General features: G+C 41.7%; 1 protein-coding gene across 1 annotated transcript in view; it reads left to right on the top strand.

Moving 5' to 3' along the window:
• The window catches only part of PARN (poly(A)-specific ribonuclease), a 156,180-nt gene extending 134,950 nt beyond the window's left edge, over nt 1–21,230 (top strand). Inside the window, exons 23-24 of the mRNA XM_055340577.1 lie at nt 11,697–11,890; nt 21,015–21,230. Coding sequence (XP_055196552.1) covers nt 11,697–11,890; nt 21,015–21,067 — 247 coding nt within the window. The 3' untranslated portion in view covers nt 21,068–21,230. The remainder of the gene's footprint in view (nt 1–11,696; nt 11,891–21,014) is intronic.
• Nucleotides 21,231–21,900: the final 670 nt, after the last annotated feature.

Here is a 21,900-nt window from a genome sequence, read left to right as displayed (position 1 = left end):
TTGTTTAGCCAGCTTCAAATCAGGTTCTTATAAGAAGTTCCAGTTGAGTGTCATGGATTCTTTGTAACCCAGAACCAATTTTTTCTCTGATTTAGGCCAATCTCATATTTAAAAATAAACTTTATACCAAGAACTGAGCCACATAGTCACATGACATACTCATGAATTGTCTTTCCCCCACGCCCCCCATCTCTCATTCCACAAAAGATACCCTTTATTCCTGGGTAGCTATCATACAGACATACCTTATTTGATCTTACTTTTGCTTTTCAGACCCAAATTCTTTGTTAGAAATAAAGTCACAGTTCATCAGCTTTCCCCCAAGAGATAGCCTTCTGAATTGAATTGAGTATAAAGTGAACATCCTTCCCTTCTCCACCCAGATTATGCCCACAAACACAGAAACAGTCATGGTCATGGAATTTGAATTCAGTATGAGAGTTTGTGAAAACAATAAAAATGCATTTTCTAGCTCCCACTTCCTGGGATTTTCCCAGTTCATTTTGTTTTGTGAGGTAGTTTGCACAGAGGGGCATTCCTTCTTCCACTTAGCTATATCTAGTAGGGAATATGTTTCTATCCAGGCATACAGGTGACTATATACTAGAATGTAAACCATGTTAATATCATATATAATTCCAGATGAAATAAGCAGCTTAGTGCTTGTCACTTGCCTCACTGCTCTTGGGGGGAACCATTCACCCATTTTATCTATTCCATCCATTTTACAAACCTTGACTGTAGAGGGCTGATTGACTCTGTAGGCCCTGGGCCAGGCGCTGAGAAGCCCCATACTCAGCATATAGTGTGAGATCCTGTTCTTGCTGAATTTACGTTCTAGTGGCAAAGAGAGAATTAACAAGTGAAGAAGTAAGTAAGAAGCCCAGACAGAGGTGAGTCATAGGAGGAAAACAAAACAGGATAGAGGGATAAATGCTTCAGGGTCAGGGGGCCACAGAAAGCCTTTCTGAGAGGGTCTTTTTTCAGATAAGACCTGCCCAAGAAGAACTGGCCCCAGGAACATGGGGCTTGGTGGTGGGGAGGCAGTGAAGCAGTTAAGAGTGCCCTCCCTGGACTTGGAGGGCCGTCACAGGTCTACCTAACCAGCTACCTGACTGCGGAGAAGTCACTTACTCTGAGGTGTCTTGCCTGTAAAATGGAGAAGAAAAAAAAAAAAAAAAAACACCTATCCAGCCGAAAATGCTCGTCTCTAAGTGTCAAACGAGAGAATTTTATAAACAGGCAACTTTTTAAAATGAAAGGTGGCTATTATACCCAGCGGTGCGAACCTCCCAACTCACTGAAGGACTTACCCTCTGTCTTTAAGACTTACTGTAAAGCTACAGGTATAATAACAGTGTGGTGCTGGCATAGGAAAGATAAATAGATAATGAAACAGAATAGTGGAATAGAGTGTCCCGAAACACAACCACACATTTGTGGTCTGTTGATTTCCAGCAGCATTTCCATGCAGGAATCCCTTCCTGACATTTCTGGGGACATTTATGTTACTCTAAATTGTGAGAAAAATCAGTCAAGAAATCAAATTAAAGGGAAAAATCTGTAGGAATTAAAGTTTAACCACCAGCATAGGTATTACTAGTTCAAAGGAATCCCCTGACCTGAAGCTGAAAGCAAGAGTGGAATCAGTGTCAAAGGGCAACAGTTCTGAAATGAGGATGGAATGTATGGGAAAGAAGGGGCCATGATCAAATCTGTCATCCTTGCTTGTCACTGCTGCCATGTTGTAAGCGTATGTTTATAGCCTTGCCTGGTGCTAACAATGAGTCATTTTTATAAATAAAAACATATTAAAGAGTTTACACACATCAGTACACTTTATAAAAATCCTGCAATTCTCATTCCAAGAAATAATAAGTTTTGGAAGCAGTCTTTAAATTGGCAGTTCTGAAAGATGTTTCTGTGTAATAGTGCTGTTGACCTTGCTAGGATACCCAAATATTATGTTATCTTAATAGAATCCAGTGGTGTTTTAGTGTCTGAATATTTGCTATAAGGCTATAGTTCTTTGTAAGTACTTTTACAGAAGAAATGCAAAGGCGTAAATAGCATTGTGGAATACTTTGATGTGGGATCCGGTCATCGAAAATCTGAATTAGGTCGAGCAATATCAATTTTAACAGCAAAACTCAAATCAAGGGAAGCAGACAAAATATTTTCATCCCTCAAAGAGGAAATGAGCTTATATGAAGCAATATGTAGTCTAACACCCAACTTGTATTTGCTTTGGACACACTAAGAACAATTTTGACCAGCATCAGCACAACATGAAAGAAATATCTCTACATCTGGAATATTTGTCATAAGACAAATATTAGCAATTAATACTTGTGTGCCTTAAAATCTCATTTAAGAATAACTTTTAAATATTAAATATTTGTGGGATCCCTGGGTGGCGCAGCGGTTTGGCGCCTGCCTTTGGCCCAGGGCGCGATCCTGGAGACCGGGGATCGAATCCCACATTGGGCTCCCGGTGCGTGGAGCCTGCTTCTCATTCATTCATTCATTCATTCATTTATTTATTTATTTATTTATTTATTTATTTATGATAGTCACAGAGAGAGAGAGAGAGAGAGGCAGAGACACAGGCAGAGGGAGAAGCAGGCTCCACGCACCGGGAGCCCGATGTGGGATTCGATCCCAGGTCTCCAGGATTGCGCCCTGGGCCAAAGGCAGGTGCCAAACCGCTGCGCCACCCAGGGATCCCATGGAGCCTGCTTCTCCCTCTGCCTATGTCTCTGCCTCTCTTTCTCTCTCTGTGACTATCATTAATTAATTAATTAATTAATTAATTAAAATATTAAATATTTGTGACATCTTTCAACGTTTAAATGATGTTTATTGGGCATCCATTCAATGCTAATGTCTTACTCTTTAATGTTTTCTATCACCAAATGCCTGTATCAGGTAGAGATTATTTTTGCATGTCATTGAAATTATTTTGTTTCAGTATGTGTTTCATGATAATAACAATACATTTATTATTATATCTTACTCTACTAAACTAACCCCTGAAACTTTAAATATAGCCCTATCACAGAAAACTGATTCATTGTTTATGACTATAACTCATTATTATTTAAAAGCATGTAGTACAGTGCTATGGAAAATATAGAATAATTTATGATTCAGGAATTCAGATTTCTTGGTCTCAAATTTTGAAGATTAATAACTGTCAGGAATTTGGAAAAACTTAAAATTCCTCACAGAAGTACTGGTAATCCAGAAGGCAAACTTAGTTTTGTTAACAAATAATTCTGAAAAAAAACAAAAAAACCCCAAATAATTTTGAAACAATTGCATAGTAGTATGCAGAAATTGAACTTCTACTCTTAAATCACACCATATACATAATGAACTTGAAATGACTCAGAGAGCTAAATGTAAGAATTACAACTATAACATTTCTAGGAGAAAAGATGGAACAAAATATTAGTAACTTTGTGCTGTAGTCTGAATCATGACACCCCCACCCCCAAATTCATATGTCAAAACCCTGATCCCCAGTGTGATGGAGTTAGGAGATGGGGTCTTTGGGAGATGGTTAAAATTAGATGGGGTCATGAGGGTAGAGGCCTCATGGTGAGATTAGTGCCTGTGTAAGAATAGGAAGATGGGGAGAGAGGGCTGTCTCCTAACTATCTATAAAACATTGCTGAAAGAAGTAAAAGAAGATCTGCGTAAATGAAAAGATACCCCATGCTCCATGTTCATCGATTTGAAAACTCAGTATTGTCAAGATTTCAGTACTAGCCAAAGTTATCTATGGATTCAGTGCAATTCCTGTCAGAATCCCAGTGACATTTTTGGCAGATATAAAAAAAAAATCCATCCTAAGATTCATATGGATTCTCAAAGAATGCTAGATAGCCAAAACAATCTTGAAAAAGAACAGATTTGGAGGACTAACACTTCCTGATTTAAAACTTACTTCACATATATGGTCAGGTCATTTTCAGTAAGAATGCCAAGACCATTCAGTGGGGGAAAGAACAGTCTTTTCAGTAAATGGTGTTGGGTAAACTGGATTTCTACATGAAAAGAATGAAGTTAGACCCTTACCATTCACCATGTACAAAATGAACTCCTCTATCTGATAAGGGATAACTATCTATAATATATAGGGAACTAAAACTCAACAAAAATAACAAAAACTAATCTTACTCAAAAATAGGCAAAGAACTTGCATAGATGTATCTCTGAAGAAGATGTATGAATGGCCAATAAGCTCATGAAAAGATTCTTAACATCACTAATCATTAGGGAAATGCAAACAGAACCACGAGATACCACCTTATACCATCAAAACCCAGAAAAGAACAGGTGTTAAGGAGGTCACAGAGAAATCGGAGCCTTGTACACTGTTTGTGGGAATGTTCTTATGAAAACAGTATGGTGGTTCCTTGAAAACTAAAAATAAACTTACCGTGTGATCCAGTAATTCTACTTCTTGGTATATGCCCAAAGGAATTGAAAGCAGGGTCTTGAAGAGATATTTGTACACTGATGTTCGTATTAGTATTTTTCACAACTGAAATATGGAAGCATCCCAGGTGTCCATTGACAGATGAATGGATAAGCAAAATGTGGTGTACCCGCACAGTGGAATATTATTCAGCCTTAAAAGGGGAGGAATTTCTGACACATGCTACAATGTGCACATTGCTCGACAGTTTGCAAAGTGAAATAAGCCAGTCACAGAAAGACAAATACCGTATGATCCCACTAATATGAGGTACCTGTTAGAGTAGTTGCAATCAGAGTGGCAGAAAGAACAATGGTTGCCAGGGGTTGGGGGGAAGGAGAATGGGGAATTACCATTTAATGGATACAGGGCTTCAGTATTGTAAGATGAGAAGAGTTCTAGAGATGGGTGGTGGTGGAAATGGCACATTATAAATGTACTTAACGGCACTGAACTGTACACTTAATGTGGTTAACACGGTAAGTTTTACGTTACATATACTTTACCATGATTAAAAGAAAACTCAGGAAAGCCTTTACACAAATGTTCATAGTATTATTATTTATAACAGCACAATATTGGAAGCAGCCCAAATGCCCATCAAATGGTGAATGAATAAATGAATTGTGGTATAGCCATGCTAGTAAATAACACTACTCAGTGCCAGAAGGAGTGAAAGACCAGTACTGCAGCTGCATGGATGGTTCTCAGGGCATTATGCAAAGTGAAAGAGCCAAACACAAAAGACTAAAATACGGTACAGTTCCCTTCATATGAACTCTTAGAAAAGACAGAATGATAGGAACTGCAGGCAGATCAGTGTTTGCTGGCATCACTGCAGACACTGCAAGTCTGTACAGAGTGGCACAAGGAATCTTCTTAGAGAAAGGGAACCATTCTGTGTCTTGATTGTTTCAGCGTTTACATGGTTATATACAATTCCAAAAATTAATCAAGCTCTATACCTAAATGAGTGAATTTCATTGCATGTAAATAATACCCTCATTTAAAATAAAGAGGGGAAAACTTCATGGGCAGCCAGATTTTTGTGGCTTTACAGAAAAAGGAATGTGTAAATAAATGTAATGTGTAAATATAACCCATTAGCAAACATTTTTTTTTTCTACTGACAGGAAGAAGTTAATGGAGATAGTCACCCTAGAAGAATTTGATTTGTACTTGCTGACTTGTCAATACTTTAACTTCTAGCAAAATTCTGAGTTTGATCTAATAGTCATTGTAACTGGAATGGTTTATCATTTGCATCCCCCATATAAATGCCAATGAAGGTTTAATGTTCAGTTCTGACACACCGGGTTGTGTCTCTAACATTTTATTTTTTCATTCATTACCACTTCTTCAGTGGATTTAAATGTGCATTTCATATTCATTATGAAGTAGCTCAGTTTGTGCATTAAAATTCTGCTCGCAGAATGAGCTCAGACTCATGGAAGGTGGTTTTGTCTGATTTTTGTTGACCTTTGACATCAATCTCTAGAAGAGTGAGAGAGACAAATCAAGGAACTGCTCTTAACTATAAAAACAAGCTAAGGGTATCCAGAGAGGAGATGGATGGGAAGGTGAGGGATATAGGGGGTGGGGATTAAGACCACACTTAGCATGATGAAAAAAACAACAACAACAACAAAATAAAATGTTAAAAAATTAAAATCAGTCTGTAAAGGATTGTCTTACCAGCACGCATATATGGAGAGTACCCATACATATATACATGTGCACACGCAGCCATACCTTGAAAATGTATAAATAGTAAAAAATTAAAGGCTCATATATCTGGTTTTCCATATATAATAAAAACTGTTTTTTAATAAATTAATTTTTATTGGTGTTCAATTTACCAACATACAGAATAACACCCAGAGCTCATCCCGTCAAGTGTCCCCCTCAGTGCCCGTCACCCATTCACCCCCACCCCCCGCCCTCCTCCCCTTCCACCACGCCTAGTTCGTTTCCCAGAGTTTAGGAGTCTGTGTCCCTTTCTGATATCTCCCACACATTTCTTCTCCCTTCCCTTATATTCCCTTTCACTATTATTCATATTCCTCAAATGAATGAGAACATACACTGTTTGTCTTTCTCCGATTGACTTACTTCACTCAGCATAATACCCTCCAGTTCCATCCACGTTGAAGCAAATGGTGGGTATTTGTCGTTTCTAATGGCTGAGTAATATTCCATTGTATACATAAACCACATCTTCTTTATCCATTCATCTTTCGATGGACACCGAGGCTCCTTCCACAGTAAAAACTGGTTTTGATCTAAAACTGCTTTATTAAATTACATGGGATATAGTCACAGCTTTTATTTTTATTAAGAGAATGATAGTTGAGAAAATTTTACACAAGCGTGGATATTACATCCATATACCCAATTAACATCTGATATGTATCCATTCCACGCATATCTGAGGGCTTTCACAGGCAGGATATCCAATACACAACAGACCTTCCTAGGAAGCAAAGGATTCTTGTTTAGGGGCAGAAACTACAGATGCGGAACTAAGAAATATGTTGTAAATTAATGGGAAGAATTTATGAAAATCCTTTTTGTTGTTGACACTTTGCTCCATTTATATTATTATGCATTTGTGCGCTTGCTCTCTCTTCCTGCATCCTCTCATCTGTGTACACACACTCCATATCATGCTCTCTCCTCCCCTTTTCCTTTCCCTCTTTCTTTTTTTTCTTCCTTCTTTTTTTTTTTTTTTAAGAGAGGGTGGTGGGAGGGGGAGGGCGGAGGGAGAAGGAGAGAGTCAGAATCACAAGCGGACTCCCTGCTGAGCACCGCAGCTCAAGCTTGATCTCAAGACCCTGAGATCATGACCTGAGTGGAAACCAAGAGTTGATTGCTCAACCAATTGAGCCACTCAGGCGCCCCCCATTCCCTCTCTTTTTCTCTGCATGCCTCCCAACATACTTACTTTTTTTTTCTGAGCCATCTGAAAGGAAGTTAACTACATCATGATCCTTTGTCCCTAAGTCCACTAAGTAAGGATATTTTCTTACACACCTACAGTACAGTTACCAACCTCGGTAATTTAACATTGCTAGGATGCTTTACCAGTCATATCCCAGTTTTAGTATTTCAGCTGGTATCATCTGTCTCACTCCCCACCCCCCTCCATTATAAGGCCCACTCTGTGATAACGTGTTACATCTAGTTTCCTACCTCTTTAGTCTCTTGGGACAGTGACATTGTTGAAGAACACCAGCCCCTCCCTCCTACTACTTTTTTTTTTCCCAGTAAAATATTTTCCATCCGGATTTGTCTGATACTTCTTCATGGTTGCATTTCAGTTACGCGGTCCTGACTGGAATACTGCACAGGTGATGCTGTGCAGGTACCAGTGTGTGGGGAGACCCTCTCAGATCATGCAGATATCCTGCCCTCCATCAGAACATCTCCCCAGGCTGAGCAGCTGCTGAGAATGTTTGCCTCGACCATCCTTCATGTGATGGTTACAAAGGGATCATCTGCTAGCTCTGTTTCTATTCTCCATTACCAATTCCTAGTTAGTACTCAACTGTAAGAGCTCTTTCTTCTCCCCTCTCTGTGTCATGTATTATATAAACCCATACAAATATAATATATATTATAAATATAAATGTAAACCTATTTTTTCATCAGCTTAGAATTTGTTACTGCCCCTTACTTATTTGGATGCTCAGATACCTGACCAGAAAGAGCCTTTTCCAGCCAGGCCCTCCGTACCTGTAACATGCCTCCTCACATCTTGAGCAGTTTCCTGCCTTCTTGTATTCCGAGATGTTCCAGGCTCATTTTGTGTCTCCTTTACCCCAGCCATGGAATAAGCCAATTCTTCCAGAAGCCCTGTTTTTTCTTAGGGTGTTCAATTTTAGAAATTATGATGTAGACACCTAGTGTGCTCACTGCTACTGGAGTTTCTTTGCTCATAGGCTCTTTCATTAGATAGTGCATGGATGTACACACATACATACCCCCACATTAGTGCACACATGTGCATATGCATGTGGATGCATAAATATGCACACGTACACACATACTTATTTTTAAAATCATGAGCTTAAGCCTTGTCTCCAATATTATTCCATCTCCAGAGGGCTCTTCCTTGTCTTCCTCTACTTCAGTATGTGTGTGTCTGGCTTCAACACATTCACTCATTTGCTTAGTACTATAACACATCTAAGAATTTTTCAAAATTGCTTCACTCATTTGACAACAGAAGCAAACCTCCTAAAGAGCTCAGGATTTGAGTTCTTTCCCACTCCCTACCCAAGACTGGGAATACTGGACTTATACATTGCTCTTTTGCACTTTGCTTTTTCCACCTTTTTTTAAATTTTATTTTAACTAGAAATCATTCCCTATCAGTTCTTTGAGATCTTCATTCTTTCTTATTTGCTCAGTACTTCACCGAATGTATGTACCACAGTTTAATCAGTTTCCAGTGCTTAGACATTTAGGCAGTATTTTGCCTTGGCAGTATTTTGTAATTACAAAGAAAGCTGCAATGAATAAATAACCTGTGCATATGTATTTTTGCATTGTTAAAGGTATATCTTCCAAATTCCTACAAGTGCAATTGTAGACTCAAGAAGTAAGTAAATATGTAGTTTTGTTAATATTGCCACATTCCCCTCTATACAGTGAGTTCATGGCTCTGCCATGACTCCCCTCAGATTGAGTTATTTGTATATCAGAGACATTAACCTTTTATCAATAATATATGCTACAGATATTTTTCCCTGGTTTCTCATTTGTCTTTTGACTTTGCTCATCATATTGATTGCCATGCAAAAGATTTTTATGAGATCAAATTTATAAATTTTTTATTGTGTCTGGATTTTGGATTGCAAGTCATAGTGAGAAAGCCTGGGTGGCTCAGCAGTTTAGCGCCGCCTTCAGCCCAGGGCCTGATCTGGGATCGAATCCCACATCGGGCTCCCTGCATGGAGCCTGCTTCTCCCTCTGCCTGTGTCTCTGCCTCTCTGTGTGTGTGTGTGTCTCTCATGAATAAATAAATGGAAATCTTAAAAAAAAAAAAAACACTTAAAAAAGAGAAAGCCTTTTTGTACACCCAGATTTTGGAGGAATTCACCCAGGTTTTATTGTAGTACCTACATTTATTTTATTGTAGTATCTACATTTATTTTTTACATGTAGATATCTGATCCGTTGGGTGTTTATGCTTTTGTATCAAGTGAAGAATGAGTTTAATTTATCCTTTTCCAGTAGTCTCAACACCATTTCTTAAAAGTTCATCCTTGCCCCAGTAATTGGAGATATGACCTTCATTGTACACCAGATTTCTATATGTAGTTGAGGCTATTTCTGGACTTTGTATTTCTCAAAGTCCCAACTGAGTTTTCATTAAACATTCACATCTCAGACACTACCAGGTTCCAAGATTTACAGCACCGAGGAATTTTTAGGCCTGTTCCCCTTTTGTGGTGGAAGAGTGGGTCCTTATTATTTTCTTACACTTTTTGAATTTTCCAAATTTTCAGAAACCAGCCAAAATTATTTTTTATCTTTAAGAAAACTGTTTAAAAGTAGGGTACCTGGGTAGCTCCCCATAGGTTAAGTGTCCAACTCTTGATTTCAGCTCAGGTCATGATCTCTGAGTCATGAGATGGAGCCTGCATCTGCTTGAGATTCTCGATCTGCGCCCCTGCCCCTCACTCTCTCTAGCTCTCTCTAAAATAAATAAAATATTTAAAAAAAACTTTTTAAGGCTATTATCAGTTTTTATTATTTTTTATTATCAGTTTTTAAACATTACATTTGGCATGAATTTTTAATAACCCTCCAAATATTACCATTGGTGTCCCCCCTTTTCCTTATGTCTCCCCAATAAAAGAGATGTTTCAGAAAAGTGCATGTAATGTATGTGAAAAAGAGGACAAGTGGAAGGCCAGTCAGCCAGTCGTAAGAGCCCATGTGCTCTCAGCCCTATTTTGCCTCCTATGGCTTCTAAGAACCACCAGGGAAACAGTTTATCTTTTTCCTTCTTCACGTGAGTGAACAAGTGTGAAGTACAGATAAGACCAAATGCAGGACTAACATAGAGGAACTGGGAGGACTGGGTAGCCAGAGGTTTCTTTATATGTAACGTTTTAAGTATTTGCTTCCTGAGAAAAGGCTGAAATCAGGGTATGTCTGCATTCACTCAGTCTCTCCCTTTCCGCCTCCTCTCTGTACTTGAATGGCCTTCCTGAATTGGAATGACTTGATTTTTAAATGTTTCTCATAATTTGGGGGCTATAATAAAAAATCTATTTATAAGACCCATTTAGAGGAGACAGGACTTACATGGGCCATGCGGTCTCTGTTTTTATCAAGTTATATTTCAGGGAACATATTTTCTCAAGGAAAAATCAGGACATGTAATTTGATTTAATTTAACATGTCACATCCTATAAAGCTTTAAAAGTGAAGCCAGGTTTAATTATAAATTTGACAAGTCACCGTTTTGGCACAGAAGAGAATTATGTGAAGATGGGATATGCCCTGGCTAAGTGGATTCAGATGATGAGCAAGGTGATAGGGGGCACACTCAAGAGTTCTTCTGCTGTGCTGCGTACCTCATTAGTCAATCATGAAGGTAACAATGCTGTCTTCCAATTTAGCACCCCCAAGACTATTGTTTTGTTACAGCAGCTCTACTATTCTGTTCTGCTCTTCTGCTCTAGGAGCTCTACCAAAACAGAGACCAGCAATTTTCTTTAAAACTTTGTTCTTTGAGGAGCGCCTGGGTGGCTCAGTAAGTTAAGGGTCCGCCTTCAGGTCATGATCCTGGGGGGTCCTGTGATTGAGCTCCATGTCACCAGGCTCCCTGCTCAGCCAGGGAGCCTGCTTCTCCCTCTGCCTGCCACGCCCCGCCCTGCTCGTGCTCTCTTGCATGTGTGCGCTCCCTCAAATAAATAAAATCTTTTTTAAAAAAAATTTCATCCATTGAAGTGCTAAGAACAGCTTGGATTTGTATGTGTATGTACACAAGCATAACGTAGAACGTGCTTCTGAGTAATGCTGTCAGCGGGGAAACTTTTAGACTTCAGTTCCTATATAAAGTCTTTAACTTTCACATACAGGTTGTTGGCTGCTAGTTTAGTGGTTACAGACTTAAGAGTATTTAGACATTTTATAGGCTGGTGTTCCTGTTAATCTCCACACCTTTCATGTCCTTCCACTGTTTGTGTTTCAGTCTTACAGCGACCAGCACAGTAGGAAAGAGAAACCTGAGTCCCAGCCCAGCCGAGGCGGACTTGGAGGCCAGAATATCAGGGGAGATTTCGGACACCGAGCTTGAGCAGACTGAGTCCTGTGCAGAATCCCTCTCTGAGGGAAAGAAGAAGGCCAAGAAATTAAAAAGAATGAAGAAGGACCTTTCACCAGCAGGTCTGTATAAGATCTTACTAAAGTTCTGGACTTGTTCACTCTTTAAGGCTCTAGAAACTCATAGTTTGGGGAGAGAAGTGATAGCAGGGCTTCGGTTGGCGCCAAAGCCCACGTGCAACAGTCCCCACCCCCCACCCTTATCCATAGTTTCCCATGGTCAGCGGCAATCCAGAAGCAGAGGATCCTTCTGACTTGTCATCAGCAGGTCATTGGTAGGGGCACTTGGGTGGCTCAGTGGTTGAGTGTCTGCCTTTGGTTTGATTCGTGATGCTGGGGTCCTGGGATCAAGTCCCACATCGGGCTCCCTGCAGGGAGTCTGTTTCTCCCTCTGCCTGTGTCTGTGCCTTTCTCTGTGTCTCTCATGAATAAATAAAATCTTTTTAAAAAAAGGAGAGAGAGAGAAGGTCATCAGTAGCCTAATACTGGGTCACCATGCCTATGTCATTCCCCTCACTTCATCTCATCATGAGGGCATATTATCATCTCACATCATCACAAGAAGAAGGGTGAGTCCAAAAATCGTCCAAAAATACGATTTTTTAAGAGAGAAAAACCAATTCATATGGCTTTTATTACAATGCATTGTTATAATTGTTCTTGTTTGTTGTTAGCTCTTGTTAATCTCTGTGCATTTATAAATTAAACTTTATCATAGCCGTGTATGTGCAGGAAATATCATGGTGTATATAGGGTATAGTACTACCGGAAGTTTCAGGCATCTACTGGGTATTTTGGAATATGTCCCCCGCAGATGAAGGTGACTGCTGCAGTTTTCCATGGGACCAGATGCTTTTTAGGATTCATTTAATTTAATTTGAGGAATCCCTAAAAAGCCCTGTCTCTTGATAGAGGGAGGCTTGGCAGGGGCCTTCGCAGTTAAAGATGGTTACTTTGCTTTGGTAATCCTCTCTCTCTCCTCCATGGTTTAGAGGTTTTGCTGATGTGTGTACGTAGCCTCAGTATCTTAAATGTGCATTTAAATTTGCACAGAGGCCTCCTCCTACACATGTTATTTTCAGTGGCAGAATTTTCACCGTTCCCAGCAAAACGCCAGGCAGCCTGAATTTCTCTCATAAGCAGAATTATATAAGGAGCAAAGGAAACTGGAAACTAACCCAGGTTGAGAGCCTAGTATGTGCTAGGTGCTGTGTTAGGAGCCTTTTCTTTCCTTATTTAATTCCCTTCTCACAGCAGCCCCGACGTAGGGACGTAGGGGATTATCCTAGTGACACAGGTGTCTGACTCAGAGAGGTTAAGAAACCTGTGCAGAACCATGTGGCTAGCCCCAGAAGGGAAGTCCAGGCCTTCCTGGAGCTGAATCCCCTGTTCTTCCCATCACCCGGATGCTGTGGGGGGTCCATGACCAAATTCAGCCCTTCAGGAACAGACCCTCTACAGTGCTGGACTGTGACATGAGTGGGGGGCTCACTGGTCAGCCGGGCTGGTTCTCTCTCCAGGAGATCGGCCACCACCTTCTGGGCCCCTTGCTGACTGCTGCTTGCTTGGGGTCCAGTGCAGCATTTCAGGCTTGGCAGGAGTTCGATCTTCCCTTTAAAGTTCTGAGATGGTCATCAAGTTTCACTTCACAGTTAAGAGATTGGAGGCCTAATGGGGAACATGACTCACCCGAGATGCCGGAGTCCTCTGGTTTGCCCTGTGTCTGCTCAGGATAGGAGGGTCTCTCACCCAGCCCCAACTGTCCGTCTCCTGTGTCTCCCATCACGACGGCTTCCTGGTGAGCAGAACCAATAATCAAACCAAAGGAAAGTCAGAAAACAGTGGAATTTGCTTCGTATGGACGCTAAGAATTCCTCATGTTCCAGATTAGTCCCTCCTTTTGTGTGGCCTGACCTGGCGGCAGGGAGTTTTCTACATCTCATTGATAGTAATGAAGTCAAGAGAGGCAGCAAAGATGTTGTATATGTTTTTATACTTTACACCAAAGCCGAGCTTTCCCTGAAGATTTCGGGTCTTCTTTGAAGCCTGAATTGTATCTTTCCACTGCCTCTTGAATCCCCATGGTCCTCCATGACATGCCTCCCCTCTGTTCCCTAAATGGAGCATTGGAGAAGTTTTTCGTCTTCTGTAACACTCTTAATCTTTCCCTGGGATCCCTTCTAACACTACCTCATCGTATGTGCTCAGCGAATGTTAACACTGAATTGTCGACATGACTTAAGGAGATCCGGGCTAGTGTGGCAGGGGGCGGGGTCCCCTCTTGTGTTCTCTCCCTCATCTCCCAGTCTCTTCTGAAATTTTCAGTTTCTCTCTTAGCTCTCAGGGACAAGATGACAGGTGCCCCCCTCCTTCTATCTCAGCATAATCTTACAGGTATTAACATTCAAATACCTAATAATAGACTGGTTGAATAGATTAGCTCCCTTTATAACTTCTATCATTCTAAGCGAAAACTTTCTGTGAGTTATTTGGGGTTTTGAATGTATAATACCGTCATTAAAATAGGTTTTTATTTTCCTCCCATTGACAGTAAAGCTGTCACTGCCACAAGATTTGAGCTAAAAAAGAAAAAAAATGATAGATTTTGTACTTCTTTGTCAGTCTCACTCAAAGAGAAAGACAGAAACATCTTGACAGCTTTTAATTGAATCAGAGAACTTGAGATAATTGGGCTTCTGGAGCCCCATTCACCGGGCGAGACCTTCCAGCAGCACAAAGCTGGAGGTTTAATGGGTCCTTCTCGGCTGTTCCCTTGTAAGCATTTAGCGCTAATATTCTCAGCAGGGTGTCAGCCAAGATACCAGGCTCTGAGCCTGTGGAGTCAACCAATTTGGATTGCTTGGTGATTTTCATAAGGTCCTAGGGTGAGTGAAAATACAAAGGTCTGACCCTGTGAAGGGTCTGTATTAAGCACTCGGGTTCAGAGCGTACCAGGAGCCATGAAGACCTCATTGGGGTGTTGGCAACAACCAGATGGGACAGTTTGGTATGGTGTGGGAAAGCCTGACCTGCAGAGACAGCTTCCAGGGCATCCTGTCTGATCTCTCCTCCTGGCAAGCATATCTTGACAGGGCCACAGGTAATTCATGAAGGTGTGGTAGGTGCCTGGCATTGTCAGCGAAAGCATGAAAAGTGTAAAAGACACTGTTCCACAAGTCAGGGAGGGTTCTGTTTTCTAAAGAGGAAATAATAGCAAAAAGGAGGACCATAGAATATTGTGTCTTGTAGCAGTCCTGGGTCAGTTGGTGGCTTAGTAAATCCCACACAAAACAGTGTCATCTGTCTTAGTTACACATTTTAATATCTAAGATGTACTGAGAGTTCGGTACTAGACCCCTTCCCAGCTAACAAAATGTCTTCAACTGCCAAAGAAATGACTGTTTAGTGAGTTTATTATCATGTAGCCAGCATTTGTGCCAGGAACATCCTTTGCATCTATTCCTTATAAAAACCCAGTAAAGTATAGATACCATTATTTCCGATTTCTAGAGAGGACACGGGCTTAAAGAATTCAAACTGGCAAAGTCAAATATAGCTGGTGTTGGGGGCTCTGGGGAGGACCATCTGGTCCAGAGCTCACACGTTGTACCTACCATTCTGCCATATATGAAATTTATCCAAACTTTAGAGGAAGCAAAGGACTCTTTAGAAAGGAGCTGGTCAAGAGCAGAAACAACAGCCAACTTGGACTTTGTTGTGATGAAGTCATGTGACCAAGCAACCATTCTCTTTAGGAGCTCACTATGTACATATTATGTACTTAGCAAGTATTTTCCTCCTAAGTGTTGTTTCTATGCTGTTTTCAGGGTACAGATGTATAATGTAAGTCCCTTCCTCTTACATTTATTAAGATTGGTATAGAATGGTAGTGCTATCTGTTTTTCCTCGGGGGAAATTCAAGGTACATTCTCAATTGGTATGTAAAGAAACAGAGTTCTTCCTGTCATTTAGGCTGAAATAAAGTATCCCTAGGACATGTCCCCCAGACAGTGTATAACGAATGAGTTTCTACAGCACACCTGTTCTTGCTGATAAGTGAATTGTGTTCCAGTGTCCTCTTGCTGAGCAGACTGGCCATTTTCAAAATACTGATGGACAGTCCAGTAGCCAGAGGTTCTATCAGGCCCAATTAGCATTCACAGAAGAGTGGCGGAGACTCTGTGACTATTCCTGGTTACACTTTGTCATGTAATAGAGAGGCTGCTACAAGTCTTTTTCCGCTTTCCATTTAAAACACAACACAGCAGACCTTTAAATGTTTGCCAAGAACCAGGAGTGTCACTGGAGTCTTGAGTAATCGGTTGAACTTTTTAAGCTTAAATCCTAAGGTTACAGTATGAAAATTTAGGATTAGAGTAGCAGTCTGCAGTTGCTGACCATCCAGGCTAGGGAAGTCCAGCCAAGGAGCTTTTCAATTCCTCACTTACAATGTGGCTGATAGCCTCAGTGTGGCCCATGAGGAGTGTGCTGTGGGCAGTACGCTGCTCAGTCCTTGTCCCTCCTGGCAGCCCTCTACTCAGGGAAGCTCTGCCTTCTTGGTGTGGGAAACTGCCTCTTTACCTTTGGAGCATTTTCCAGTTAAATACATTCATATAGCACCCCCACAGGATCTTTCTGTATACAGAATTCTACTCCAGAAAATGATACAATGGCAAATTTCCAATATTTTAGATTCTGTTCTTGATTCACCTGAGGGAAGAAACATCTTCGCTCTTAGAATCTCTCCTTTTCAGCTCTGGATATAAGAAAAGTAAAGACATACAAACAGTCACCTTTTGTGTTAACCACATTTTCATTTCTTTTGTCATTTTGTTAATAAAAATAATATGCTCGCTATGAAAATCTGTAAAATAAAGAAAAACAAGAAAATCAAACCCAGTGGTTGCTTGATACTGTGTTAAGTATTTTTCCTCTGCCTGTCATTTTTATACATGTTGACATCATACTTCATAGTTTGGTATCCTGTTCTTTTCCCATTTAAAAAACCTCTTGGCCAAATTTTAATTATCAGTATAATATTTTATATTAAAATTTTGTTGAATTTTAAAACAACATTCCTACTGTCTTTTGCAGGGTCAGCTTTATTAAGATACAGTTTATGTACAATAAGTCATCACTTTTAGGTGCACAATTTGATGAGTTTTGGCAAATGCATACAGCCATATAACCATCATTGTGATCAAAAGAGAGAATAGTCATAGAGGCACCTGGAGGTTCAGTCAGTTAAGCATCTGACTCTTGATTTCAGCTCAGGTCCATGATCTCAGGGTGGTGAGATCAAGCCCCATGTCAGGCTCTACACTTGGCAGGGAGTCTACTTGAGATTTTCCCTCCTCCTCTCCCTCTGTCCCTACCCCTCTTCTTTCTAAAATGAATACATCTTTTTAAGAAGAGAGAGAGAGAACAGTTGTATCATTCCAGAAGATTCCCTCATGTCGCATCCCTCCCAGCCCTAGATCCTGGCAACTGCTGATATGCTTCTTTCTTAATATGTTTGAGATTCATTTTGCTGTTGCACATACCAGTGGTTCATTCCTTCCTATTGTTGAGTTAGTATCCTGTTTTATGGACCTATTGCTGTTTATCCATTTTGCCCGTTGACATTTAGGTTGTTAGCACTTTTTTAGCAACTAAGAATCAAGTTGCTATAAACATTTGCAAACAGTTTCTTATATGAACTAACTTTTCATTTCTTTGAGATAAATACCTAAGAGTGGAATTGCTGGGTCTTAAAGTAAGTACGTGCATGTTTCACCTTCTAAGAAACTGGCACAGTGTTTTCCAGAGTAGCCAGTGAGGCTTCCAGTGGCTCTGCACCTTCACCAGTATTTTAGCCATTCCAGTGGGTCTGTAGTGGTATCTCATATGGCTTTGACTTGAATTTCCCTAATGACTAATAATGCTAAGTATGTCTTTAGGGTGTATAATTAGTTGCCATCCAGATCTCTTCTTTGGCAGAATGTCTTTTCAAATCTTTTGCCCATTTTTTCATCAGGTGGTTTTTTTCTTGTCCTTGAGCGTTGAGAGTTCTTTGTATGTTCTGGTTATAAGTCCTTTTGGGTGTTTTGCACATTCTTCCAAACTTTGCTTTTCTTTTCATTTTCTTAATAATAACCTTCAAATAGTAGAAGCTTAAAATTTTACTGAAATCCAATTTATAATTTTTTTTCTTGGATTATGCCTTTAGTGTCACATCTAAGAAATCTTTGCCTGACTCCAGATTACAAAGATCTTTCTGTGTTTTCATCTAGAAGTTTTATGGTTTTAGGCTTTATATTTAGAGATACAGCCCATTTTGAGTTAATTTTTATATATGATGCAAGGTATGCATTGAGAACCATCCTAACAGGAAGCAGGCATCCAGAAATATTTGTTTAAAAAGAAAAATTGTTCCAGAATTCTTTCCGCTCAAATAAAACAGGGCTGTGAAAATGAGCTCCTTGGAGCACTGATCCTATCTCCTTATCCACCAGCATTGAGACTGATCCTTCAGTCTACAGCAACCCCCTTTCTAGAAAGTGCTAGAAAGAATACCAGTAGTGACCTCCAGCCCCCTCTGGTCCAGGTCTCTTTTTAGGTGGTTCCTAAAGTTCTGGTTCCTCTGGACATATTGTTGCCCAGCAGCTGCACATTTTAGGTAGTGAAAACTAGGATCTTCTTGACTGCAGGCTGTCGGCTTCCTGGGAAACAACCATGTTTAGTGTTGGACCACCTTACCGATAAGGGGAAGAGACCCAACATCCATGAAAAACTGACTGTGTCAGGAACTCGGCTGTACCACAGCAGGCCCATGTGGCAGAAAGCGATGATCAATCCAGCTGATAGATGAGGCCGTGAGAGGTATTCAGAGCCACACAGCCAGTCAAATGGCCAAGCCAGACTTGCTCATCCAAAGCTTTTGCTTACTCTGCTATTCCTCACCATCTCCTCACCAAGTCACTTCCTGTGTGTCTGCTGGCATGCTGCCACACCCACACATGGTCCCATCCAGCTGACAGCAGGTGCTGTTAGAAGTATGACAGTGCAGTTGCTTTCAACCATTTAGCTTTTTGTTTGTTTGTTTGATTTCCCTCACAGCTAGTTTGAATTTATTTCAGTTCCCCACACTCGGCATTGTGGCTTTTACCTTTAAAATGGCTAATTGACTGCTGTGCTATTTCTTTGTAATGTGGATTATAAAAATGTCCTATGGGTGTTGCTTTTCCTACTTACAATCAGGTTTTTCTTTCTTTTTTTTTTTAAGATTTTATTTACTTGTTTGAGAGACAGAAAGCTGAGCAAGCAAGAGAGCATGAGCTGGGGCTGGACCGGAGGGGGGGCGGCAGGTACAGAGGGAGAGGAAGAAGCAGGCTCCCCACTGAGCAGGGAACCTGAGGAGGGGCTCGATCCCAGGACCCTGAGATCATGACCTGAGCTGAAGGCAGACGTTTAACTGCCAGGTGACTGAGCCACCTGGGTGCCCCTACAATCAGGTATCATATGAATTTGTGATTGAAAGGTCAGGCTAGTGCTGTCTTAACACAGCCCATCTGCATTATTTACTTGTTCTGGGGAGGGGAGTGTCTGTGTGTTTTGTTCTTTAATAACCTAACTGGATCCTGGGAATCTGTCACGCGGAGCATCTCCTGTCCCTCTTCACTTCTCAAGAGCAGTCTTACACACAGTCTTTGCTGGGAGGAGACCCAGGGCACCAGACTCCAAGTATCCCTCTCCCAGTCTTCTCATCCTCTCCGTCTGAACTTCATCTCAGGAAATGATCCCAAGTGGGAATTCTCGTGTTGGCTGAAATCCTGTGTTATTTTGTGTGTTCAGACCTAGTTATCTTTAGACATTCCTGCCATTGAGGTGGCCACTCTCAGCTGAGTGATTTCCTACTTTGCAGGACCTTGCACCTCCTCCAGTTTTAAAAGTTACCATTTTAGGCAGCATCCAAGCCCTCTCCCCTCTGGAATCTCTGGAGTGTTAGCAGCTGGGGCTTAGCTTTGCCCGTTTTCCCTGCCAACCCTGCTTAAGTAATGTACGCCACCCCTGGTGCAGGAGCTCCTGGTCTGTCACACTTTCCATTGTGGCCACACTCATCTCTGACTTACTTCCCCTTCGCTCAGCTTGACACGGCTGGTCCAGGCCCCCACCTGGCTGTGCTGCTGTCATTACAGAGAGTGGCATTGCAGCTTCCGGGTAAAACTGTAACTGAAGAGGACCTTAGACACTTAGCCAGTGTTGCTGAACTCTGAAATGGCTGCACGCTTTGACTTTTGCCCCTTTTGGGGGTCTCTGAACCCTCATTGGTCAGCTTCTCTAAAAAAGTCACCAGTCCCTTGGGTTTCTCTTCTGGGTTCTGGCACAGAGCAGCTGGCACAGAGAAACCTGGTGTCCTGGGACATGACAGGCTGTGTATGTCATGGAAGGATCTAGTTCCACCTCAGCCACTTGCTGGCTGTGTGAGACTGCTCACCTTACCTAGCTTCTCTGAGCCTGTTCTTACATCTGTAAAATGGGGATATTGATCCTACTATGCTTAGTTAATTTATTAATTTGAGAGAGAGCACGAGCGAGAGGGGCAGGGGAAGAGGAAGAGATTCAGACCCTCCACTGAGTGTAGAACCAACATGGGGCCCGATCTTACCACCCTGAGATCACGATCTCAGCAGAATCCAAGAGTGGACTCTTAACTGACTCTGCCACTCAGGTGTCCCACACCATGCTGGGCTTTTATGAAGATTAAATGAACTGAGGGCCACTTGGCTGGCTCAGTCGGTAGAGCACACAACTCAATCTTGGAGTTGTGAGTTCAAGCTCCACACTGGGCATAGAACTTTTCTAATTAAAAAAAAAAAAAAGAAAAGAAAAATATTTAACTGAGTGCCCAGCATGGTGGCTAGCAAAGAATGCAGCTTGTGCTCCCCAAGAGAGATGTGAAGTAAAGAGGTGTCCAAGCAGGGAGACCTGTCACTGATCCTACATGTGACGTTGGGTGGGGTCACCTCCGGCTGCTGGGCACTGCTGCCCATGGGCAGGGGTGGGCTTGCCGTGTCTGGCCCAGGCCTGCCTGCAGTGGCCTTTGCAGCCAGCAGTGGATGCTCTGCTCTTTGCTGGTTGTTGGGGCCCCCAGGTGCCATCCTCACCTGTTCACCGTGTTTGGTTTTATGTCCCCCCGGCCCCCCAGGAGCCATCCCGGACAGCCCTGCCAAGCTCTTCGAAGTTCCCGACACGTGGTAACCCGGGCCTGAGGGAAACACATCACTGGTGCTGTGGCTGCAGAGGAACCAGCCAGCACATTCGGAAGCCATACTGTATTTAATTTAATAAAATGTGGTATGGGAGGGGTTTGAAACCAAGTATGTGTCCTGGAAAAAAAACAAAACACAACAGTTTTTATTTTCGTGGCTGTGTCTCTCTTCTTCCCTTTTAATGTAAAGTGTCTGCTGACACTCAGCACGGTTGTAAGCTGTCGTGAATGTGCACATTATGAACCAGTTGATTATTTGTTGCTTGCGTGAAGCCTTTGCTTTCATGACTTTTAGCACATTTAAGAATCCACGCTACGGGGAATGTCGGCTGTGAAATAAGCAAAGAGCCAGCATCCTTGGGCACAGTGATCAGAGTTTTGGGTTGAAGTCTTTCTCGCTTCGAGGGGTTCTCTCCTGATTCGGGGGCCTCCCAACGGATGGGGAGATCACTTGCCTCTGCCCACTTCCCCCCATAGCTGCCTGAAAATCCTCAGCGCTCAAGCCCATTTTTCCAGTAGGAAAACATCTGCTGTCCACCTGCAAAGGAGCTTACCCTTTGCCTTGGCCTTCGGGCCGTATCTGTTTAGAGTCCTTTTTCCTAAGATGTGAGTTCCTCACGGCGGACTGTACACGTCCAAAAAGTTCACTTCTGTTTTTCCATGAGTGCTGTGTCCGCTTTCCCCTGTCTCCGCCTGCTCATCATCTCTGAGTGTGTGCCTGGGACTGAGGTGGCACATGTGTGTGCATGTACGTGTGCGTGAAATCACAAGTGACATGTACCAGCCCTTTTCTCTGTTGAAACTGATCCCAACAGTGACAGAA

The sequence above is a fragment of the Nyctereutes procyonoides genome, unplaced genomic scaffold, assembly GCF_905146905.1.
Source record: "Nyctereutes procyonoides isolate TBG_1078 unplaced genomic scaffold, NYPRO_anot_genome, whole genome shotgun sequence".
In the NCBI taxonomy this organism is placed as follows: Eukaryota; Metazoa; Chordata; class Mammalia; order Carnivora; family Canidae; genus Nyctereutes; species Nyctereutes procyonoides.
Note: the sequence above shows the minus strand (reverse complement) of the source record. Positions and strands in the feature narration are given on the sequence as shown.